This window comes from Culex pipiens, chromosome 2 (assembly GCF_016801865.2).
Source record: "Culex pipiens pallens isolate TS chromosome 2, TS_CPP_V2, whole genome shotgun sequence".
NCBI lineage: Eukaryota > Metazoa > Arthropoda > Insecta > Diptera > Culicidae > Culex > Culex pipiens.
In genome coordinates this window covers 204,570,345-204,591,963 of record NC_068938.1, presented here as the reverse complement: position 1 = coordinate 204,591,963, position 21,619 = coordinate 204,570,345, and the positions used below count along the sequence as shown (strand labels likewise).

General features: G+C 34.4%; 4 protein-coding genes across 6 annotated transcripts; 2 read left to right on the top strand and 2 right to left on the bottom strand.

Annotated features, from left to right (window-relative positions):
* The first annotated feature begins 94 nt into the window (after nt 1-94).
* Nucleotides 95-11,280, top strand: LOC120416346 (BAG family molecular chaperone regulator 2). Of its 3 annotated transcripts, none has more exons than XM_039578075.2 (4): nt 95-212; nt 3,739-4,045; nt 4,148-4,290; nt 10,483-11,280. In XM_039578075.2, the coding sequence occupies exons 2-4, from the start codon at nt 3,834-3,836 to the stop codon at nt 10,848-10,850; spliced, it is 723 nt and encodes a 240-aa protein (XP_039434009.1). In that variant the 5' UTR covers nt 95-212; nt 3,739-3,833; the 3' UTR covers nt 10,851-11,280. The 3 variants fall into 3 exon arrangements, with proteins under 3 accessions (XP_039434009.1, XP_039434010.1, XP_039434011.1); XM_039578076.2 differs by lacking the exon at nt 95-212 and adding an exon at nt 3,260-3,277; XM_039578077.2 differs by lacking the exons at nt 95-212; nt 3,739-4,045 and adding an exon at nt 3,309-3,692.
* LOC120416345 (general transcription factor IIH subunit 4) lies at nt 11,260-12,950 on the bottom strand. The gene is made up of 2 exons (XM_039578074.2): nt 11,657-12,950; nt 11,260-11,596 (listed from the first exon to the last, which is right to left on the bottom strand). Exons 1-2 carry the CDS (start codon nt 12,848-12,850, stop codon nt 11,312-11,314), a joined length of 1,479 nt encoding a protein of 492 aa, XP_039434008.1. The 5' UTR covers nt 12,851-12,950; the 3' UTR covers nt 11,260-11,311.
* A 2,404-nt stretch (nt 12,951-15,354) lies between these two features.
* On the top strand, nt 15,355-16,199 carry LOC120416353 (ER membrane protein complex subunit 4). The gene is made up of 2 exons (XM_039578086.2): nt 15,355-15,537; nt 15,605-16,199. The coding sequence occupies exons 1-2, from the start codon at nt 15,482-15,484 to the stop codon at nt 16,062-16,064; spliced, it is 516 nt and encodes a 171-aa protein (XP_039434020.1). The 5' UTR covers nt 15,355-15,481; the 3' UTR covers nt 16,065-16,199.
* On the bottom strand, nt 16,068-19,983 carry LOC120416354 (uncharacterized). Its single transcript, XM_039578087.2, has 3 exons — nt 19,831-19,983; nt 19,462-19,515; nt 16,068-16,407 (listed from the first exon to the last, which is right to left on the bottom strand). Exons 1-3 carry the CDS (start codon nt 19,843-19,845, stop codon nt 16,321-16,323), a joined length of 156 nt encoding a protein of 51 aa, XP_039434021.1. The 5' UTR covers nt 19,846-19,983; the 3' UTR covers nt 16,068-16,320.
* Between the last annotated feature and the right edge of the window lie 1,636 nt (nt 19,984-21,619).

Below are 21,619 nucleotides of genomic sequence, written 5' to 3'. Positions count from 1 at the left end.
CCGAATCGTAAACAGAGAGAACTATCACTCTCTCTCCTCTCGCTTTTGTCCTCTCTTTCGCATGATCTCATCCTCTCACGCACACACACCACTTCTCTCGCTCTCTCCTCCAGTTTGTCTGTTCCTCTCCGTCCCGTCCGTCAGAATCAGTTTGCGTTTGGTGCCAGAAACAGTGCCCCATATTCTAGTCCTCCGGAAAGTTCCCACCAAAGGTAAGCGCTTCATTCCGGAACCTACCGTAAGCTACGGTTTCCGTCAGTGCCAGTGGACTCGCGTCGAAAGCTTACGCAAGACGTGAAGGAAAAAGTTGCATTTTCTTGATTTTCGCCAGAGTTCGATTTTGCACAAGAGGAAAAAAGAAAAGTCGAATGTGTCACTCACACTAGTGTGCCCATGGTAACCTGCGTGCAGCTGGCTGCACACAAACTCAGCTGATAGCTACTCTCTCTCAGAGAGACTCTCCGCGGGTTGAAAACAGATGATAGGTAGGAGTAGAGGGGGAGGTAGAGAATCAAAACAAAAGTGGGGTGGCTCTCGGGTGCAAGCCGAAAAGAAGATTGATCTCTGAGAAACGGGGATGTCGATTCAAACTGTTATCAGTTGGGGATGTGGTTGTTAAGACGCGCGATTCTTTTGCTGTTTTTGTTATCATAGAGCTCGATGATAACAAATGGATAGACATTGTTAAAGAAAAATCTGAAATTTTTCTTTTGATTAATGTAAACGTAATCCAAAGTTCTATATGAGTAGACTTATAAAAAGTCCTAATTTAGTAAATTTTCCATCAACATGTTTTGGTTCAAATGATTCAATTTTTAAAAATTCCCCCTTTTGGCAGTTCGAACGAATTTACGAATTTAGCTAAAAGTTAGTTAATTTTACCAAATAACCAGCTGGAAAAATGCTGTCAGATGGTTCTTTGCCCTACTTTTGGCTGGTTTAGTTTTGTTTTCCGCTGTTCATGCTTATAAAATGTATTAGTCCAGCTTGTTTTTAATCCAAATATATAAAATATAAATTAATTTGGGTGTTTTAAAATACCAAATACAAAAATAAAGGATTACAAAAAATATCCAAGTATCGCAAATATTTTTCGATTTTTTGTTTTTTTGTTCAAAAATCATTTGATTTTTTGTATTTTTTTTGATTTCATAAGGTCTTACATTTTTTTATACCAATGATTGCAAATCAACTTTACGGATGTATAATGTTGAAATTCTGGCTTTTAATTTATTTTATTATATTTTCTACAAAAAAATATATTTTGACCAATTATTGCATTTTTAAATCATGAAAATTTGAACAAAAAAAAAAATCATAATTATTATTTTTTCGACCTTTTGAGAGTTCTGCTTTTTAAGCAAAATAAGCGGCTGTACGAAAAAAAATCAAATAATTTTGAACCTAATTTAAAAAATACCTAAATAAAAAAATTAAATAAAAAAAACAAAACGTTAAATTGGAATGAAAAATTTATATGCTTCAGAAAATTATAAACACTCAAAATAAACGAAACAATACAATAAAAATATTAAAAATTAAAAAATCAAGAATGTTTCATTTTTTTAAATCTTGAAAGATTTAAAAAAATATGCAATTGGGTCCTAAAATTAATCCTAAATTGAAGATATTAATGTTCACAACGATAAAGCTTACAATGACCCTTTGTACGACCGCAAAGGATTTAGAATGGATTTTAAGTTAAATTTTCAAAAATTTACTTCTTGACAGAAAAAGTTCTATGTGACAGTTGTTTCCAAAAAGGCCATAGTTGATTTATCGTTTTTTGCATAAAAATGGAAGAAAGTGATCAGAAATGGTTTCATGTTTTTACTGTTGTACATAAAAATTTACTTAGCGCTTAAGGATCCTATGGAAAAAAAAAGAAATTGAAAAAAATATAAAAAATAAAATTCAGCAAATTAGAAACTTCAGCGAAAACATAAATCCTTAAACTTTAATAGCTAATTTAATAGCGAAACTCAGCGAAAACATAAATCCTTATACTTTAATAGCTAAACAAAATCTAAAAAAATCCTTAAAGTTAAATAGCTAAACAAAATCAAAAGATATAATTAATCTAAAAAATGCAAAAAGTTAAAAACGGCAATTAATAAGTAATAAAATTCAAAAAACTACTAAGGCAGTATGTCGCCCCCCCCCCCCCGGCCCTCCTTCAAAATCGGTCCAAAAAATCAGTCGGCAAAAAAAATATGTTTTTCAAAAAACTTGAAAATTTCAATGAAAATAGAAGTGTAATCGACCGAAAACAAATTTATATGCATTTTCCTGCTTTTAAAACATATTTAGAGGGATTGGGATCGATCAAAAGTATTTGATTTTTTTTGTGAAACTCCGTTGTACAGCAACGCAAACAAATTTTTTTTACGGCAACATTTTTTTTGTTAATACTTAAATATTTTGAAAACTAATGATTGCTAAAAACTGGGCAGGTGTAAAATGCATTTTAAAACAGTTTTTTCATTGATCTGTTCATATCATGTCTTGTAATAATTTTTTTTAACTTTTTTTTGAGTTTTTTTGTATTTTTTCATTTTTTTGTTTCTAACATAAAATTCGAGTGCTGCGACCCAAATTTGAGTTGTTACTGCCTATTAAAAAATAAAATGTTTTTTTTTTTTCAATATTGCTTCACCGCTATTTTGGCCGCCATATCTTGGATTCAACAATTCTAAATCATTTTAGCGGAGTTTAGGGGTCATTCCTAAGGTCGACAATCAATAATTAAACAACAACCAAAAAAATCGTGATTCGATTATCCGAAGTGAATTTTTCCGAGGCCTTCGGATAATTGAGTCTGGACTGTAGTTAAAAAACAAAACAAAAAATCTAAAATAAAAAGAATACAAAAAAATACTTGTTTGAAGAGTAATGTTTGTAGAATAAGGCATTCATATCTTGATAATTTTTTTTTTAATGTAATTTAAAGTTTTTCCTGTAAATTTTCAGCCTAAACATTTTTTTGATGATTTTTCGCCGTATTTTTTCAATATAAATTTTAACTTTGTTCAAAACATTGTGCTACATTGTAATAACAATGCAGTAATTATTGCACACTTCCTACTCCCAGTCCCCGAAACTCAGGGGGGCGGGGAGGGCAGATTCTCCCAATCACCAACACCGCAGAGGCCAGTCTTCTCTCCCTGTCTCTCTGTAGGTATGGGTTCCCAATCGCCAATACAATACACACAGCTGACACAGCATAAAAAACGCGTTTGCTTGGCGTACGAACGAACGAACGAGGCTGCACAAGAAGGTAATTCAACAGAAATTTCTAGAGATTTTCTGGCAGTCGGGAGTATCTTTCGGGCGCACGGACTCCGTTTCGTTTCGGTTTGGCTTGTACGGCTTAAGTTTTGTGGCTTTTTGGGGGGTATCCGGACTGGTTCTTAGCGAAGGTTGTGGCCTGCGGCCACACTTCATCGATTGGTGGTTGAATTAGGGGGATTTAAGGTTGATTTTGAACAATTGGCGAAGGTTGGTGCGCGCGACCTCGTCGAAGATGCTAGAAGTTTTGAACTTGAGTTCAGCTTAAGTCCCGCGGAGTTCCAGGTGGCCATGGCCGACGATTCGTGGGCCAGGTGCGCCGCCAAGCGGTCACGCTTCGACAAGCAGTTCGACGCCGAGTTCAACGGTTTCGATCCGTCCACTGGCATGACCAGTACGCCTAGGTAATTGTTGCATTGATCGGCGCATTTCTTATCTCTCTCGTTGCAGATTTTCGACGCCTTAGCGCTGTAGTCGTGGTGTTGTTTTCGGTCGTCGCGTTGTGAACTGGTGTGCGTACAAGAACCGTGCGCGCGTGAGAGTACATGATTCCGACAGCGAGATTTAAACAAGACAACTTTCAACAATCTACGGCCGAAGACGACGACGGTATGGAAGTGGACACGGTTGCACCGGATTTTGGCGGCGGACCAAGTGGAAGCGGAGTGGCGGCTGTGGCCGGATCGTCCTCCTGGATGGTGATGCCCCGCGTAGACGACTCCAACACCCACTGGCACAGCAAACCACCGATGGAAAGGTGGTGGTCCCAAGACTAAGACAGCTCAGCCCAGCTTCGTCATCGTCCTTCAACCTTTCCAAAGCAAGTCTAATGCGCGTCAACTTTTGCTGCCCGTTTTAGGTTCATCGGCATTCTGGACCAGCTGGACTCGAAGGTGGAAAAGCTTCGCAAGGAGGCGCTCGTTCTGCAGGAAAAGAAAGATTTTCTCGCGATGTCGGTGGACCTGTTGCGGAACAACGAATACCTGACGGGGCTGGACGAAAGTGAGTACCAGGCGCCGTATTTGGTGGGGCGATCAAATTGGGGTCGAGTGTTCTTAGAGGTTGAGAAATGGTGCTCGCGATCAAAAAGATGTGTGAAAAGGTAGAAATTGTGTGGGAGGCTGTCGAAAAAGAAAAAAAAACGCGAACGGAAATGATTCATCTTATTTTGGGATTGTGGCAAAGCAAGTAAATTTGGACAGAGAAGGCGCTAAAGTGGTACGCAGACTTGCCCACCTCGCATGATGTTGCAGAGCTATAAAAAGCACCTGAGGGTGACATCGGTGTCAATCAGTTAGTTTGTCAGAGCGGTGCATTGTTTTGCATTGAGTTGGATGGAGCTGATGCGGGTTGTACTTGGCGTTGTTTGTGAATAAGAGCATCGAGGTCAAGTGCGCGCAATTGTACTAATACGTGCATTGATGCTTGGGATCGTCAATGCACACCGATATGTTGTTTTTTATGCTCACTACTTTATTATTAATTTTGTAAGAGCAAAATGATGATTAATTTGTTTTAATCAGATCGGATATAAATGGTGAAACAGATTAAATTTGAGCAACATTTTTTTTCTTTGCCAAAACAAACAAAAAATTGTAGAGTTACTCTTCTGTGTTGCCAACGTTTCTGACGAATTTTTAATTATTTATTAAACTTTTTAATTTAATTCAAATGATTGAGATTGACAATCTCCATATCCTTGAAACTACCAAGTTTAAAAACCAATCTGTGCATCTGGGCCAAAAATGAGCACTCCAATGCGGGAAGTGGGAGAAATCGGTACGCAAATAGTTAACCATTAACGTTCAACCATCGAATCTTCATTGTAAACCTACCCAAACTTAACGTGAACTAGCACTTGAGCAAAAGTTTGTTTACAATCAAGGTTTCGACCTGTTGAAAAGTTTCTACGGAACTAAAGTAAAATTCATAAATGTCATAAAATGTCTAAGAGCACCATCTATGCAACAAAATTAGGTGTATAGTATCCCAATTGGTTAAATCAGAATCATGCCTATTTTTAAAAATTGCGAAGTAAATTATTTTTCAAATTTGTGAAGTGAAAATTATCACAAAGTGCTTCATACCGTACAAGCTACACCAAAAATTTGCAAAATATCAATGAGTTTACGAAAAAAACATTCCTGAAGTTTTATGCCTTTTTCCGATCTGTGATCTAAAAATTAAGAATTTACTAAAACTCCAAAAGTGCCCTATTTGATTAACATACAACTTGTTTTTGCTCAGGAGACCCCTTAGATCTAATTTTTTGATGATATTTTTATTAAATTTGAACTCTTGAGCCAATTTTACATTATAAACGCGCCAAAAATTGATAAATTTTCCGCCTTTTTTTAATGATGAAGCAAACACTCTCAAAAAATCACAAAAAAAAACTGAAAAATGTTGGGCAAGTTAAGCATTCACTCCTAACTCCATCCAATTTGCAGATTTTCACTATTTAAACAAGTTATTTGTAAAACTGTTGATAGAAACTTACCTGATCGCTTCCGAGTGATCTATTTATCATTGGATTTCAATTGAAAACGCCTTTAATGACTGTAATTGAATGTCAAAGTGCTGATATGGCAAAATTAGAGGCACGCTGGAATTAGATGCTGTTCTCCTACTTTATATCGAAAATTCACTAAATGTCATAATATTTTAAAATTAACTCTTGTTACTTATAAATGCAGGGGAATGCACTTTTAATTGTTTTCAGCTAATTGCATTTAAAATTACATAGAATTTTGAAATTTATTGAAAAATATGTTTTTGCTGTATGATTTTGCAGATCGTTTTTTTAATGGGAGAGAGACACAAATTTTGAAAATTATTTGCAACAGCTTAAAGTAAAAGTTAAAAAAATCGGAACTATAGAAATTAAAAAAAAATCAACGATTTAAATTCGAAAATAAAAAAAAATAAAATTACAAACATCCAAAAATATTAAATAAATAAAATCAAATATTCTTGAATTCAAATAAAAGCATAAAATTCAGAAAATAAAACAATTTAAAATTTAGCTATTCAAAAAATCAAATATCTAATAATTTAATATTGCTTTATTAATATTAATCATTTAAATATTATATTGATTACGAGAGGTACTCGCCAAAATTTCATTTATTAACATCGAGTCATGAGTTTTAATTTTTCTCAAAAATGACCCCAAAAATTTTCTATTATCTGAGATGGCGTCAAAAATGTAAAAAAAAAATAAATTTAAGAATTTTAGAACCTCATGGTGGCCACTCAAGCCGGAAAAGTCGGGAATTTGTCAAAATCCGCCAAAAATCGGGAAAAGTCGGGAATTTGTGATTTTTTGTCGAAAAGTCGGGAATCCCAAGCACACTTGTTTGAAAATTATTTTCTAATTTTGTAATATTTTATACAATTCTCAAATTGAATTCACTCAATGATTGAATTATTGCACTCTTTAAATTTAAGGTTCCTTTCACAATTTCAATCTATTTGATAATGCGAAGGTTATTTATTTATTTATTTTTTGCAGATCGGATAATGCGAAGGTTATTAAGACATTAATAATCCTATTAAATATTGGATGCATTTGACACAGATTTTTTTTTTAATAAATCGAAAGATTTTTATTAATTCTGGAGCAACATTTGAAAAGGGCGCATAAGCATTTTGACAGCTGCAGCTATTTTGCAATTTCCCAGGCAATGGGCAATTCGGTACTAAAGCCCTGTGTCAATTTTTATGTACAACGGTAAAAAACACGATTAAAAACCATTTCTGATCACTTTTTTTCATTTTAATGCAAAATTTTTTTTTTTTGACTAGACAACATTTTTTCGATGGATTAACTATGGTCCCCTTGGAACGAGCTGTCAAGTAGGAGCTTTTCTGTCAAGAAAGACCGTTAGGTTAATTTTTCAAAATTGATTTAAAAATCAATTTTAAACTCTTTGTGGTCGTACAAAGGGTCATTGTACTCAGAAAAATAAGCTTTATCGCTGTAAACAATAATATCAGCAATCTAAGCTTCATTTTAGGACCCAATTATTTTACAAAACCCATAGTGGTAAATGGTAGCGGGGAGGTCAGCTATTGCCTCCCATTTCGAATTTTAAGAATAAGTTACCTGAAGCTTGAGAAAAAGCAAAACAGTTCAAACTGTCAAAATGCTTATCCGCCCTTTTCTCGTGTTGCTCCAGAATTTTAGTTTATCAAACAAGAACAATGTTACAAAAAACCAATATAGGAATAGAGCATGATTTCAACCATTATGGCCAGCCTAAAGTTATGATTCTGTTTCATTTTGTCACATTGATCGATTATTAGAAAAAAGATTCCAAAAATGGTTTATTTTTGTATTTCATTATGTCATTTCAATTTTTTTCCAAAAGTTTCTCTTGAACTTTTTTGTGAGTATGAGTAGGGGAACAGCATCTAATTAAGTCGTACCTCTAATGTTGCCATACCAGAACTTTAACGTTCAATTACAGCTCATAAAATGCGTTTTCAACTAAAATCGAGTGATTAATAGCTCAATAGGAAATGAGCAAGCAAGTTTCTATATATAGTTTTGCTAAATAAGTTGTTTAAATAGTGAAAATCAGCAAATCGGACGGAGTTAGGAGCGTGTGCTTAACCTGTCAAAAATACGAAAATTTCCCTTAAATCAATATTCAGTCATCGGAAAACTTTTTTTTTTTTATTTAAATAAAAATATCGAATAGCAGGCCAAGTGCGAATGATGCTGATGATACCTCTTCAGTTGACGCTCAGGCGAGGAACATCCTGGAAGGAGCGTCACTGACTACGTCCGTAGTCCTGTTAGATCATACTTGATCAAGACAGTATAGCTCTGGTTCCTTGCAAGTGTCCTATTTTCTTACCTCCACGTTGGCTTGGTTTTCATGATGACCTAGCTGGTGGCCTGTGGAAACGGATCGTAAACCTTTGACCACCGTGGGTCAAAGTCGAGACGGCTAAAAGAAAGGGGCGCGACAATGTGGGAAAGGGAAGTAATTTGTGATTGTAGACGGTATTGTTTTGATTCGCAGTATGTTGAGTCAACTGCTGTGGATGTACCTGAAACATCGCACAACGGGGTTTCTCTTCTTTCCATTTCATCTACCACCTATCTTCTGTTTATTTTGTTTCACTGATTTTCTAACGCGGCTTCTGTTTACTATCCTCCATTTGATTTCGATTTTACTCATTTGATTCTCTTATTTCTCAACGCTTTTTCGCTCTTTTTTACCAATTGATGCTGCTGTAACATACTTTTTGCTTTCCCTTAATTTGGCAGCGATGTCAATTTTGTTTATCATGTGCCTTTTCTTTATTTGTCTATTTGAATAATTTTTCATCTGCCCTATAAATTGCCCTCAATACAATCTAAGCTTGTTTGTTACCTCTATTTATTAATTATTGTTTATTTCTTTATCTACTTCATAAATTACTATTGATTCTATTGATTCTTCAAATAGTATATTTCTTTCACTGTCCATTGTTTTCAATCTTCACCTTTTTCTTCAAACAAATGAGGTTCTAGCCCTTACTCAATTTTTGGAGTGATCAAAGAATTAACACAAATATTACTATTGTATTTTTAGTAAACTTTTATAACATGCTTAGGACCAAAAATTGTAACAAAACACCGCGACAAAAGAAATAGCAACAGATAAACAGACTCAACAATAGGGAAGATTTCAGGAGAAAACAAAACACAGTAAATAACAATTAGTTTTTGAATTCAAACTAAAAATAAAACAGTTTTTGCTTTAATGAAAGTTGTTAGGCACACTATAAATGGTTAGGCGCTTATACTTACATCAAACCCTACGTAATGTACCACCCCCGGCCGAGTTAAAATGCGTAACCGGAAAAGAAGGTGTGCATGCCTGGCACGAACACTCAAAGCGTGTTCTAGCGTGCTGCTCGTACTGACTCAGAGCAAGGGTGAGATGTAGGTGTAAGGGCAGTGCGTGTTCGTCGGGAACCTAGTGCATAAGATCGGTCAAGGCCCGTTCTTACACTGAAAATTGCGAATTGCGAATTGCGAATAAAAATATCGAATAAGATTCAATCGTTATTCATTCTGAATGAAAAAAAATGGAAAAACTGTTTTACCTTTTGGAAACATGGAAAAAATATTGAACTTGCATTAAAAAGAAATCCAAGAAATAAATATTGGTTTGAGTTATTTCAAATATCTTTAATGAATTTGTCTCTTCAAACATTTTGGATACAAATACAGTTAAATACTGACAACGAGACAAATCAACATTGATTCAAAAATTCAATATCAAAATTAACAAAATTAAAATTACAACTTGGCAAAAACATATTTAAACCGAATTCTCAGATATTTTTTCTGAATTCTTTGATAGAATAATAACAGTAATCATGATTTAAACGCTGTTTGATTTAAAAATAAATAAATGAAGTTATCTTTATTTTTTTGCCATTTTCAGTTGAAACAAAGTATCCTTACGCTTACCAATTTAAAAAATAAACATTGAAATTATTAGAATTGTTAAGCATCCAGTTATTTTCAAAGAAAAAAACATAGTAGTAAAAACATAAACAATTAGTTCTGTATCTGAATCAAAATTGAAGTTTTTTTTTATTTGTTTTTATGTTTCTGCATTTTTTGAAAATTGTCAACAGCTTGATTTTTGTTTGGAATCATTTTTTTAAGATAATAAATGGCTATTATTAGAGTTTCTGGAAAAGTCGTGAAAAAGTCGAGAATATGAAAATGGGGTTTGAGTGGTCACCCTCTGAACTTCAAAATTTAAACGTTTTTAAACGTTCCTTCAGAGCTCCGTACTTTTTGATTAACCAAAATTGTATTTTAAGCAGAACTTTTGAAGGATTTCACAAAACTTTATAATTTTCAACAGGAATTTGTGGGTCCCCAAACTGAGCCGAATACTAGGTCGAATAGAACATACCTGGACAAAATCCATGCGGCTAGTGCCGTAGAATTCGAGTCAAAAAAAGTACAAGATAGTATGTTAGAGACATAACCAAAAGGCATGGACAAGATTTTAGTCAGTGTGGGGTGTCATGCCATTGCACTTTTGTATGACCCAATCTCACCCCACAGACCCAATGTCACCTCCGATGAAGGTAGTTGAACTATTGAGCAAATGAATGAAATATCAGCGTTTAAATTATCTCAACTGTAACATATAATTATGTTTTTTCTTGCAGACGAGCGCGAGGAGATCAACTGCTACGTCCAGCGGATAAGCGGCCGCCTGTCGACGGTCGAGCTGAGCGTCTGCACCGTGCGGGACCGCGCCCAGGAGGACTCGCTGCACCACGTCAACAGCCTGATCGACGCCGTCATTTCCGGCCCCGACTCGGTCCTGTCGCGGATGCGCTGCCAGCAGTTTCTGAACGCGTGCAGCACGTCCGACAGCTCGGCCAGCTACTCCGAGCTGCTCGATCCCACCATGTGTTCCGACAAAAAGTTCGAGTCGGCCCTGCTCGGCTGCACCCTGGACGACCAGAAGACGATCAAGAAGCGGTTGCAAGCGCTGCTCACCTACCTTACCCAGCAGACCGTCGTTCAGTGAGATGGGTTTTTTTTGGAGTACTGGATATTAAGGTTTTCTTTTGGTTAGCTTGTAAGAGTGTTCCCACTATTTCATTAACTTGAGTCGCCAAAGACGACTTTGCTAAATCTTCAGCCTGATTACTTAAAGGATTTCGTTCTGCTGTTTAAGAATGTGCCATTCTAGAGCATGTCGCGCGAATCGGTTCCAGAATCTTACAGAACTAGAAATGTTAATTTTAGAGGTAGAAACAGAAAATAACAAGTTCCAAGTGTTGCTGCCCTGCGTGTACCAGTTTCGAGAGTGTCATTTGTATTTACCACATCCTGCCGATTACCAAGCATTGTACTGAATTTTACGTGCCTGCACTGCAAAACTTTCCCCGGGGGCAGTGATACCGAGTCGAAGCAAACCAGCAAGAAATGCGCAATAAACTTAGCTTAAATGTAAAGATCAACTTTATTTCCCCACACACACTTCCCTTACCCGCCGCCCTTGGAGTATCGCTTCCAGAACTTTTTCACGTCGTCGTGGCCATTCTTCGTCACGACCATGGTTCTCGTGCGCTCGTTTTGCCAGATCATCACCCCGATCGATTGGGCGTAGTCCCGCAGCGTGTTGAAGTCGCCCTGCGACAGGAACTGGTTGTACACGACGCCCTCGGTGTACGTGAACCGGTTCCGTTCGTTTTCCCACAGCTTGATCTGGTCGACGACGGTCGGCGGCAGGGCCGACTTGGTGTTGATCGTTTGCTCGACGTTGTGCATCTGGGGAGAAGGAATTGAACTTGATTTAAACGTAAAAACGTAAGCTTGGCCCTAACTCACCGTCGGATGTGCGTGCTGCTCGAGGTAGCTGATGATTTGATCGGCCGTTATGCCTCCGCGGAACGCCTGCCGGACCGAGTCCCGTGTCAGCACGCCGACCACCAAATTAGGAAAGCGGTACAACAGCTCGGTGAACAGTCCCAGCAGTGCAACCTGCAGGTTGGAATCCGTGTACGCGTACACGCGGTAATTGGTCTCGACCACAATGTAGCCCTTGTCCTGGGCCGCCGACCCGTCCTCCTGAATCGTCGGAACGGCATTGCGGGAGGTAATGTTGTGCGCTAGTCGAGTTGGGTAGAACCGCCCCTCTTTACGTTTGCGCTGGTAGACGAGTCCGAATTCTCGCAGATGTTGAAGGAACGTCAAAAGACCTTGGCTCAACCCTTCCGAACTGTAGTCACGACCCAGCGTGGAAAAGCTCAACTGGAATAACATCGAAAGGCATTCGGCCAAATCAAGACCACGCGCCTCGCAAGTGTCCAAGTACTGCAGCATAAAGTGCCACACCTGTGCCTGCGTGTCCAACAGCAAGAACTGGAAACCCTGCCTCGTAATCACCGGACTCCCATCGGTTTCGTCCCGTTTCATCAGATTGGCATGCAGCAAAATCCGTACCGCGTCCGGTGAAATGCCCTCTCCCTCCATCCCCTTTGAACTCCCCGCTCCGACCATGTAATGCAGCACGCACCGCCACCGGGACATGGCATAACCATCCAAAAACTCAATATCTCGCGATTTCTGGTCCGGATCCAACGCATTAGACATGGACCAAGGGCGACCTCCCCCAAGCAACGCAATTTTTAGATTCTTCTTAAAAGTCGAACACAACTCCCAACCCTCCAAACCACCGGTCAACCCAGTGCTGCGCCACACTCCCAACTCCGTCAGGACCTTCGACACAGCCGTATTCTCCTTGGCGTAAATCTGCGACCCCCACGACGACACAACCGCATGAGGAATCGGCTGCTCCACGAACAGAATCCGGATCACAAACTGACGCGCAATCTCCGGCAGTTCCCGGTACACGGCCAGGCAAATAGCCGGATAGTTGTACAGCTTTTCCAGGGCGTCCGGCGGGCGCGACCGGAGATATTCCTCCAAATTCTTACACTCGAGATTTGCGGGCTTGGCGATCAGCGAGGACGTGCCCGACGAGGAAGAGGACGCCGCCTTGGAGCTCTTGGAGTCGGACATGGTGACGGGGAGCTATTTGGTCGCGGATATTCACTGCAATCTACGGGAACGGGAACATTCCGCGGAATCCCGGGTGAATCGCGGTGCCGCGGCGAACGAAAACAAACTGAGTTTGACAGTAAAAATGCTAGTGGATGATGTTTGATTTGCGTAACGCCAGGTTGGCTTGATGAAGTTATAGTGAGTTTTGCTAGTCTGATATTTCAGAATTTGAAAAACTTTAAAATAAAATAAAATTCTTAAATTCTTAAATTCTAAAATTTTTAGATTCTTAAATTCTAAAATTCTTAAATCCTTAAATTTTAAAATTCTTAAATTCTTAAATTCTTAAATTCTTAAATTCTTAAATTCTTAAAATCTTAAATTCTTAAATTCTTAAATTCTTAAATTCTTAAATTCTTAAATTCTTAAATTCTTAAATTCTTAAATTCTTAAATTCTTAAATTCTTAAATTCTTAAATTCTTAAATTCTTAAATTCTTAAATTCTTAAATTCTTAAATTCTCAAATTCTTAAATTCTTAAGTTCTTAAATTCTTAAATTCTTAAATTCTTAAATTCTTAAATTCTTAAATTCTTAAATTTTTAAATTCTTAAATTCTTAAATTCTTAAATTCTTAAATTTTTAAATTTTTAAATTCTTAAATTCTTAAATTCTTAAATTCTTAAATTCTTAAATTCTTAAAGTCTTAAATTCTTAAATTCTTAAATTCTTAAATTCTTAAATTCTTAAATTCTTAAATTCTTAAATTCTTAAATTCTTAAATTCTTAAATTCTTAAATTCTTAAATTCTTAAATTTTTAAATTTTTAAATTCTTAAATTCTTAAATTCTTAAATTCTTAAATTCTTAAATTCTTAAATTCTTAAATTCTTAAATTCTTAAATTCTTAAATTCTTAAATTCTTAAATTCTTAAATTCTTAAATTCTTAAATTCTTAAATTCTTAAATTCTTAAATTCTTAAATTCTTAAATTCTTAAATTCTTAAATTCTTAAATTTTTAAATTTTTAAATTCTTAAATTCTTAAATTCTTAAATTCTTAAATTCTTAAATTTTTGAATTTTTAAATTCTGAAATTCTTAAATTCTTAAATTCTTAAATTTTTAAATTCTTAAATTCTTAAATTCTTAAATTCTTAAATTCTTAAATTCTTAAATTCTTAAATTCTTAAATTCTTAAATTCTTAAATTCTTAAATTCTTAAATTCTTAAATTCTTAAATTCTTAAATTCTTAAATTCTTAAATTCTTAAATTCTTAAATTCTTAAATTCTTAAATTCTTAAATTCTTAAATTCTTAAATTCTTAAATTCTTAAATTCTTAAATTCTTAAATTCTTAAATTCTTAAATTCTTAAATTCTTAAATTCTTAAATTCTTAAATTCTTAAATTCTTAAATTCTTAAATTCTTAAATTCTTAAATTCTCAAATTCTTAAAATCTTAAGTTCTTAAATTCTTAAATTCTTAAATTCTTAAATTCTTAAATTCTTAAATTCTTAAATTTTTAAATTCTTAAATTCTTAAATTCTTAAATTCTTAAATTCTTAAATTCTTAAATTCTTAAATTCTTAAATTCTTAAATTCTTAAATTTTTAAATTTTTAAATTCTTAAATTCTTAAATTCTTAAAGTCTTAAATTCTGAAATTCTTAAATTCTTAAATTCTTAAATTTTTAAATTCTTAAATTCTTAAATTCTTAAATTCTTAAATTCTTAAATTCTTAAATTCTTAAATTCTTAAATTCTTAAATTCTTAAATTCTTAAATTCTTAAATTCTTAAATTCTTAAATTCTTAAAATCTTAAACTCTTAAATTCTTTAATTCTTAAATTCTTAAATTCTTAAATTCTTAAATTCTTAAATTCTTAAATTCTTAAATTCTTAAATTCTTAAATTCTTAAATTCTTAAATTCTTAAATTCTTAAATTCTTAAATTCTTAAATTCTTAAATTCTTAAATTCTTAAATTCTTAAATTCTTAAATTCTTAAATTCTTAAATTCTTAAATTCTTAAATTCTTAAATTCTTAAATTCTTAAATTCTTAAATTCTTAAATTCTTAAATTCTTAAATTCTTAAATTCTTAAATTCTTAAATTCTTAAATTCTTAAATTCTTAAATTCTTAAATTCTTAAATTCTTAAATTCTTAAATTCTTAAATTCTTAAATTCTTAAATTCTTAAATTCTTAAATTCTTAAATTCTTAAATTCTTAAATTCTTAAATTCTTAAATTCTTAAATTCTTAAATTCTTAAATTCTTAAATTCTGATTCGTAAATATTGAGTATAAAATTTAATGCTTATTAAGGTAATTGATTTTCATTTTGTTTTTTGTTTTTAAATTTTAATGTTTTTTGATTTTTGTTTTCAATGGATAATAATTGAATAAAATTGATTAATTCATGAAATTGAACGTGGAATCACCCTATCGCTCATCACCAAAACAAACACTGAAAAGCGTAACGCCTCCGTGTCCCTTCCCAACTTCGTAACGCCTTTCTGTCAGCTCATAAAATTTTCATTAATTTGACAGCGAGAAATCGTGTGATTTTCGGACAGCTGATAAAATTGCTAAATTTTAAGAGTAAATCGCTCTGTTTTAGTTAAATTCTACCGACAAATAATATCCGGGACCATGGCCACCAAAGTCGCGTCGAAAAAGTTCAAATGGCAACTCGATTTCGCCTCCAAGTAAGTCGACTCTTCTTTGTTGTGAAGTTCTTCGCTGAAATCAATCGAACCTCCCCCCTCAATTCAGATCCCGCAGCAGCGGCGACATCGCCTCCCCGCCCGGTTTCAACCCGTCCGCCGGCCAGGTCAACAGCGAGGTGGCCCGCGACAACGACCAGAGCCATCTGATCCTGAAGAAGTCCTGGGACATTGCGCTCGGCCCGATCAAGCAGTTCCCGATGAACCTGCTGATAATGTACATGTCCGGCAACTCGATTTCGATCTTTCCCATCATGATGGTCGTGATGATGCTGATCCGGCCGTTTAAGGCCATGCTGTCGACGGGTGCCACCTTCAAGGTCATCGAGGGGGTGCAAGCCACCGGCCAGAAGTTTGTCTACTTCCTGGGGAATCTGGTCAACGTGGGGCTCGCCCTGTACAAGTGCCACAGCATGGGTCTGCTGCCGACGCACGCCTCGGACTGGTTGGCCTTCGTCGAACCGCAGGCCCGGCTCGAGTACTCCGGCGGTGGTATGTCACTTTTGTAAGGCGTGGTGAGAAAGAAAAGACGACACAACTGCAGGATTTTTTTTTAAAGAAAATAATTTATATTATTTCATCTCTCAACATAATTACGTTGGACGCGCGTTCGGAGCAAACAAAGTGTGGTTTGGAAACAATAGTCAGATTCAGGCGTTTTTTGTTTGATGAGGTAAAACGAAAAAGAACACTCCCTTGAAGAGCAGCTGAAGAAAAAACAGGAAAAGCCACTAATTTTGGAGGGTGTCGCCTCTCGTTGGAGCTTCAGGGCTTTTTATGCTGGTCCAAAAAGTCTTTCACCTTTTCTGATGTTTTCTCCCATAGCTTGGCCGGTTCGTCCACCCGGGGAACCTGTAGGATGTTAAAAAAAGAAGGTATATAAAAAATATAAAAATTTAAATAACAAGCCATAGTCTTCACATTTAAATAAAAAAATGTGTTTTAAAATGCATTTTACATTAGTTCAGTTGTTTTGCAATCATTAGTTTTCAAAAAATCTAAGATCTGACAAAAACAAAAATTGCATCGAAAAAAAAGATTTTGCATCAAAAATTTTCAAAAAATCTTAAGATTTTTTAATAAACCCAAACATGCTAAAAATGATTTTAAACGCAGGAGAATGTATTTTAATTTGATTTCAGCTGGTTGCACTTGAATTTTCATTGAAATTTTGAAGATTATTGTAAAAATATTTTTTTTGCCCCCTGATTTTTCGGGCCAATTTTGAAGGGGGGGTGACAAAAACTTTTAAAAATATTTGTACCAGCCTAAGTTTTTAAGTATGCAAATAAATTTAACAAAATACTGTACTTTTCGAAAATACTAAAATTTTCATAATTTGCAATACAGGTAATGGGTATCAAACAAAACAATATTTTGTATGTATTTTAATTTTTTTTAAAAAGTATTTTTTAAAGGAGGCTTATAAATATCTTTTATTTTTAAAAATACTATTTTTTATAATTTGCAATATCAAACGAAGCAAAACTTTGTAGGCATTTTCACGTTATTAAAGTGGTTTTTAATTTATTTTCACTCAAAGAATATTGTTTGTAAAATACTCAAATTCTCACAAAATACCTTATTTTTTTCAAAAATCCTAAATTTTTATGAAAAATAGGTTTTTTTTTAATAATGGCATAAATATGATAATTTCAATATTCCACAAAAATCTATAATTAAGTAAAAATGCATACAAAATTTCGCTTTAAAATAAAAGTATTTTAAAAAGTAAAAATACATACAAAATTTTGTAACATAAAAATATGGTATTTTGTAAAAATTCTAGCATTTTACAAAAAAAACACTAGATTTTTTGAAGATTCAATTTTCCGTAGTTTGATTATCCGAAGTTTTGTATGGAGCTACGGATAATCTAATCAAACAAAAAATTGTTTTTTTTTTTTATTTTGTTAGGCCGTTGCAAATATTTTTCATAGTTTATGTCGCCCCCACCCCCCTCCCCCCTTTAAAAATTGGCCTGAAAAATCAGGGAGCAAAAAAATTTGCTTTTCGACAAACTTAAAAATTTTAATGAAAATTAAAGTTTAACCAACTGAAAACCAGTTAAAATGCTTTTTCCCGCGTTTATGATCATATTTAGCATGTTTGAACTACTTTGAAAACATTTTTAATTTTCATAAAATATCAATGTACAGTCCAACAAAAAAAATTTTTTGGGGAAAGAAAATCCGTCAATACCTTGATATTTTAAAAACTAATGATTGAAAAGCAACTGTACGCTTGTAAAAAGCATTTTAAAACACTTTTTTCATTCAAATTTTGAAACCTAGGCTTGTAATTTAAATTTTTATATTTTTTTATTTTAAATTTGAATAGTTGCAAAATTACTTTTTTCAAAAACTTATAGATTGACGCAATAATTAAACGTCCATCATACTCTATAGCTCAAGAGTTAGATTTTTGATCAACGTCAACAACCAAATTAAAAAAAAAAAGTGCTAAGAAAGTTAAGTTTGTCAAAATAGATTTTTTATGATGAAAAGCAAATTATTGGGTTTTTCCGTTTACCCTCCTTTTTCCGAAGACACCAAATCAATCAGAAAACTCCTCCTCAAGATACAGATTTTCGATTATTTGCAAAGCACTTTTTTATGGACAGCACCCAAAAATAGCAGAATCGAATAATAACACTTTTCAAATAAATGCTGAAAAGTTCTACTTTTCACCACTGAATGGTTGCAGAAAAGTTGAACTTTTCAGCACTTGTTCCAAAAGGTAATTCTCTTCATTTTCTTTTTATTTTGGACACTTAGTTGACAAAATATATGAACAATTTACTTATAATTTCACTCAAAGGGAGTTTTACGGAATTGCAAAAAAATGCTCGCTGTAAAACTTGATTTTTTCAGCACACATCGTATTTATCCAACTCGGTGAACCTCGTTGGATAAATGTACGACTAGTGCTGGAAAAATCTTCTTTCATTCGAAAGTTATGTTGCGCGCGGGTTTCATTAAATTTCCGTGTCAGTTTTCTAGTACATAACTAAAAGAACAAGTCTGGAGTTTTTGCCTTCCTCACCTCACTGAGGCAAGGCTATAAAATCACTCGAAAAATGAACTTCTTAAATACACCTCCTAGATATACCTTCACGTATACCTATGGACTCAGAATCAAATTTTGAACAAATGTCTGTGGGGATGTGTGTAGACACTATTTTTTTCCACACGATTATCTCAGAACTGACTGAACCGATTTTGGCCGGATCCGCCTTATTCTGTTCGTTTGGGGGTCCCCTAAGACCCTATTAAATTTTATTCAGTTTAGTTAAGTATTTAAAAAGTTATGCCAAGAAAAAGATTTTTGTAGATACAAAAAAGGGTGATTTTTTGCCTAACCTCAAAAAGCCGGGTCTTTTTGTTTACGTCGCGCTAGATGCGAAACGTCCGGTTGCCACATTGCTTCAACTGAGAGTCTGCATGTTTTCTGGAAAAGTCTGTATCAGGTATATATTTTTTTCATAAACTTATTTTCATTATTACTTTGTAAATGTGAGGAAGGCACCACCCACCTAATGGTGGATTAACAAACGTTTTTTTTTTTTGAAAAGGTCCAAACCAAATTTTTCAGTTTTTGCTTTTTGTGTGTTTTTTAATACCCCTGACTCAAGACGGTTTGAAAAAATACCCAAAAAGCAAAAACTTGAAATTTGGTTTATTGGACCTTTAAAAAAACTCTAGAAGTTTTGTCAAGCTCATTTCTCAAAAAATCATAGAGCATTAAACAAATATTGGTAAAGCGGGCCTATCACTTGCAAAAAATCGGAACATTCTAGTTTGGAGTGGATAAACACAAGAGATAAAATGATTTGCATAATCAAGACCAAAATAGCCACTTCCTCTTCACGTGATACGAGCTAATCAAACAATTTGTAGGACTTACCTCAAAATTTTGGGTGACGTATATGCCGGTGTAAACACCGGCGCCGAAAGTCAGCTGCAATTAGAAAAACAAAATGTAATTAAATTTCACCATACGATAACAGATGAGCACTGGTGTGACATTGAAATCAAATGATGAGATGAGATTGCAGAAAGCTAAGAGGTGAAACTTTTTCTTCGTTTCACTTTTGTTTGGAGACGCACTACAGGGATCTAAAAATAAGTGCTTGTCTCAGCCGACATCGATATATTCTGCACCACTTATATAACCTTAAAGTGGATCCCGCACCTTCTGGGAAAATTCGGAAGGAAAATCTCCCAATTTTGTATGAAAATAGCCCGAGGAAAAAGGCTTCCCCTCCGTACTCACCAGGAATTTGATCATGTCTGAAACGCCAAACGGCTCCACTTTGACAGCTTTTGGTGGGCACTGGAACGACAGGAAAAAGGAAACCAAAATCTGGCCTGCTGCTGCTGCTTTTTGGGGTGGTGGTTGTGCGTGAGTTTTGTTGTGATGGAACAGCTGTACAAAAGTTGGTGGGCTTGATTTCTGTAGGCCTGCTCTCGCTCACTCGCGGCTCACACGCGAGACGTGAGCAGGAGTTGGCCGAGCTAATGATAGGGTTAAATGAAACACAACTTTTACAGGATGATCTTATTTCAGATTGTTTTTTTTATCTATTTATTAGTTTTTTTTCAATATCTGAAATATTTAGCGATATTGAAATCTTTTTTTGTACAATTTTTAAAATAAATTTGTGATAGCACTTTATTCCAAAAAATAATAATATAAAAATTGAAATAATAATATATATACTCAACATTTAATTGAAAAAAGCGTTTTAAAATGCATTTTTAGTTTTCAAACAATGTAAGATTTGGCAACATCAAAAATTTCAGCGAAAAAAACGTTCATTTTTTTTCCAAAAAATTCTAAATATTTTTGAACTAACCCAAACTTACTAAAAATAATTCTTGACCCAAGAGAATGCATTTAACATTGATTTAAGAGCGAGTCCACCAAACTGCCTGAAATTTTCAGGGATTGTTTGTACATATAGAACTAGCATTTGGCCCAAATGTGAGCACTCTAGGTCAATGGGAGGTGGGGCAAATCGGGCCACAAAATTGTATGGTTCAAAAAGGTCAAAAATCTTTAAAAGGCTGTTTAGCTTAGGCAAAATTCAATTAAGTTTCAAAATTCAAAATGCAAACTAAAACTAAGTTAATCAAAATAAAAAAACATTTGAATAAGGCCGTTGCATATATTTTTCAAATTGGTCTGAAAAATCAGGGGGGGGGGGGCAAAAAAAAATCCAAAAAACTCCAAAATGTTCATGAAAATAGAAGTCCAATCAACTGAAAACAATTTAAAATGCATTTTTCTGCATTGATAATCATATTTAGCATTTTTGGGCTTCTTTAGAAATGTTTTGAATTTTTATGAAATTCTAGTGTACAGAAAGTCAAAATTTTATTTTTTGCAGCAAATAAAATTTTCTTGAATACTTAGATATTTTGGAAACTTATTATGGCAAAACAACTGGACAGGTGTATAATGCATTTTAAAACACTTTTTTCATTAAAATGTTGAAACCATGACTCGAAATTTCTATTTTTATATAATGGATCTGGATAAAATAGTCTGGAAATGCAGTTTTTGTTTAAAAAGTACTACTTGTACTAGTGAAATAACAAGAGAATGTCAAAATAAAGAACCTCAAAATAGCAGGGTCGGCAGAAAAGTTGCATTTTGCATCCTATGGGCAAATTACCACAAAAGTGTTCCGAATATGTGGGATGACTGTATATTATTTGAATTCGGGAATTCGAAAATTGAATTTTATTGGGCCTTGTAGCCCAGAGATTCTTGAAAAAACGTCTAACTTTCGTTGGCCAGACAAGTTCATGTGCTTTATTTTTTTTATTTTTGAGATGGTCTAGTTCTGTATTGAAATTCTCTGATAATTTGAAAAAAAGAGCTTTCTAATTGGAAATTTACAGTTTAATTCAAAAGTGTATGTTATTTGCCATCACGATAGGTGTCAAACTCCAAAATACTATCGAAATATATAACCTTCCAATTCAAGGGCTGAAAAGTTGAACTTTTCATCACTCAAATGGATGCCGAAATAAAAGTAAATGCAACAAGCTAAAAA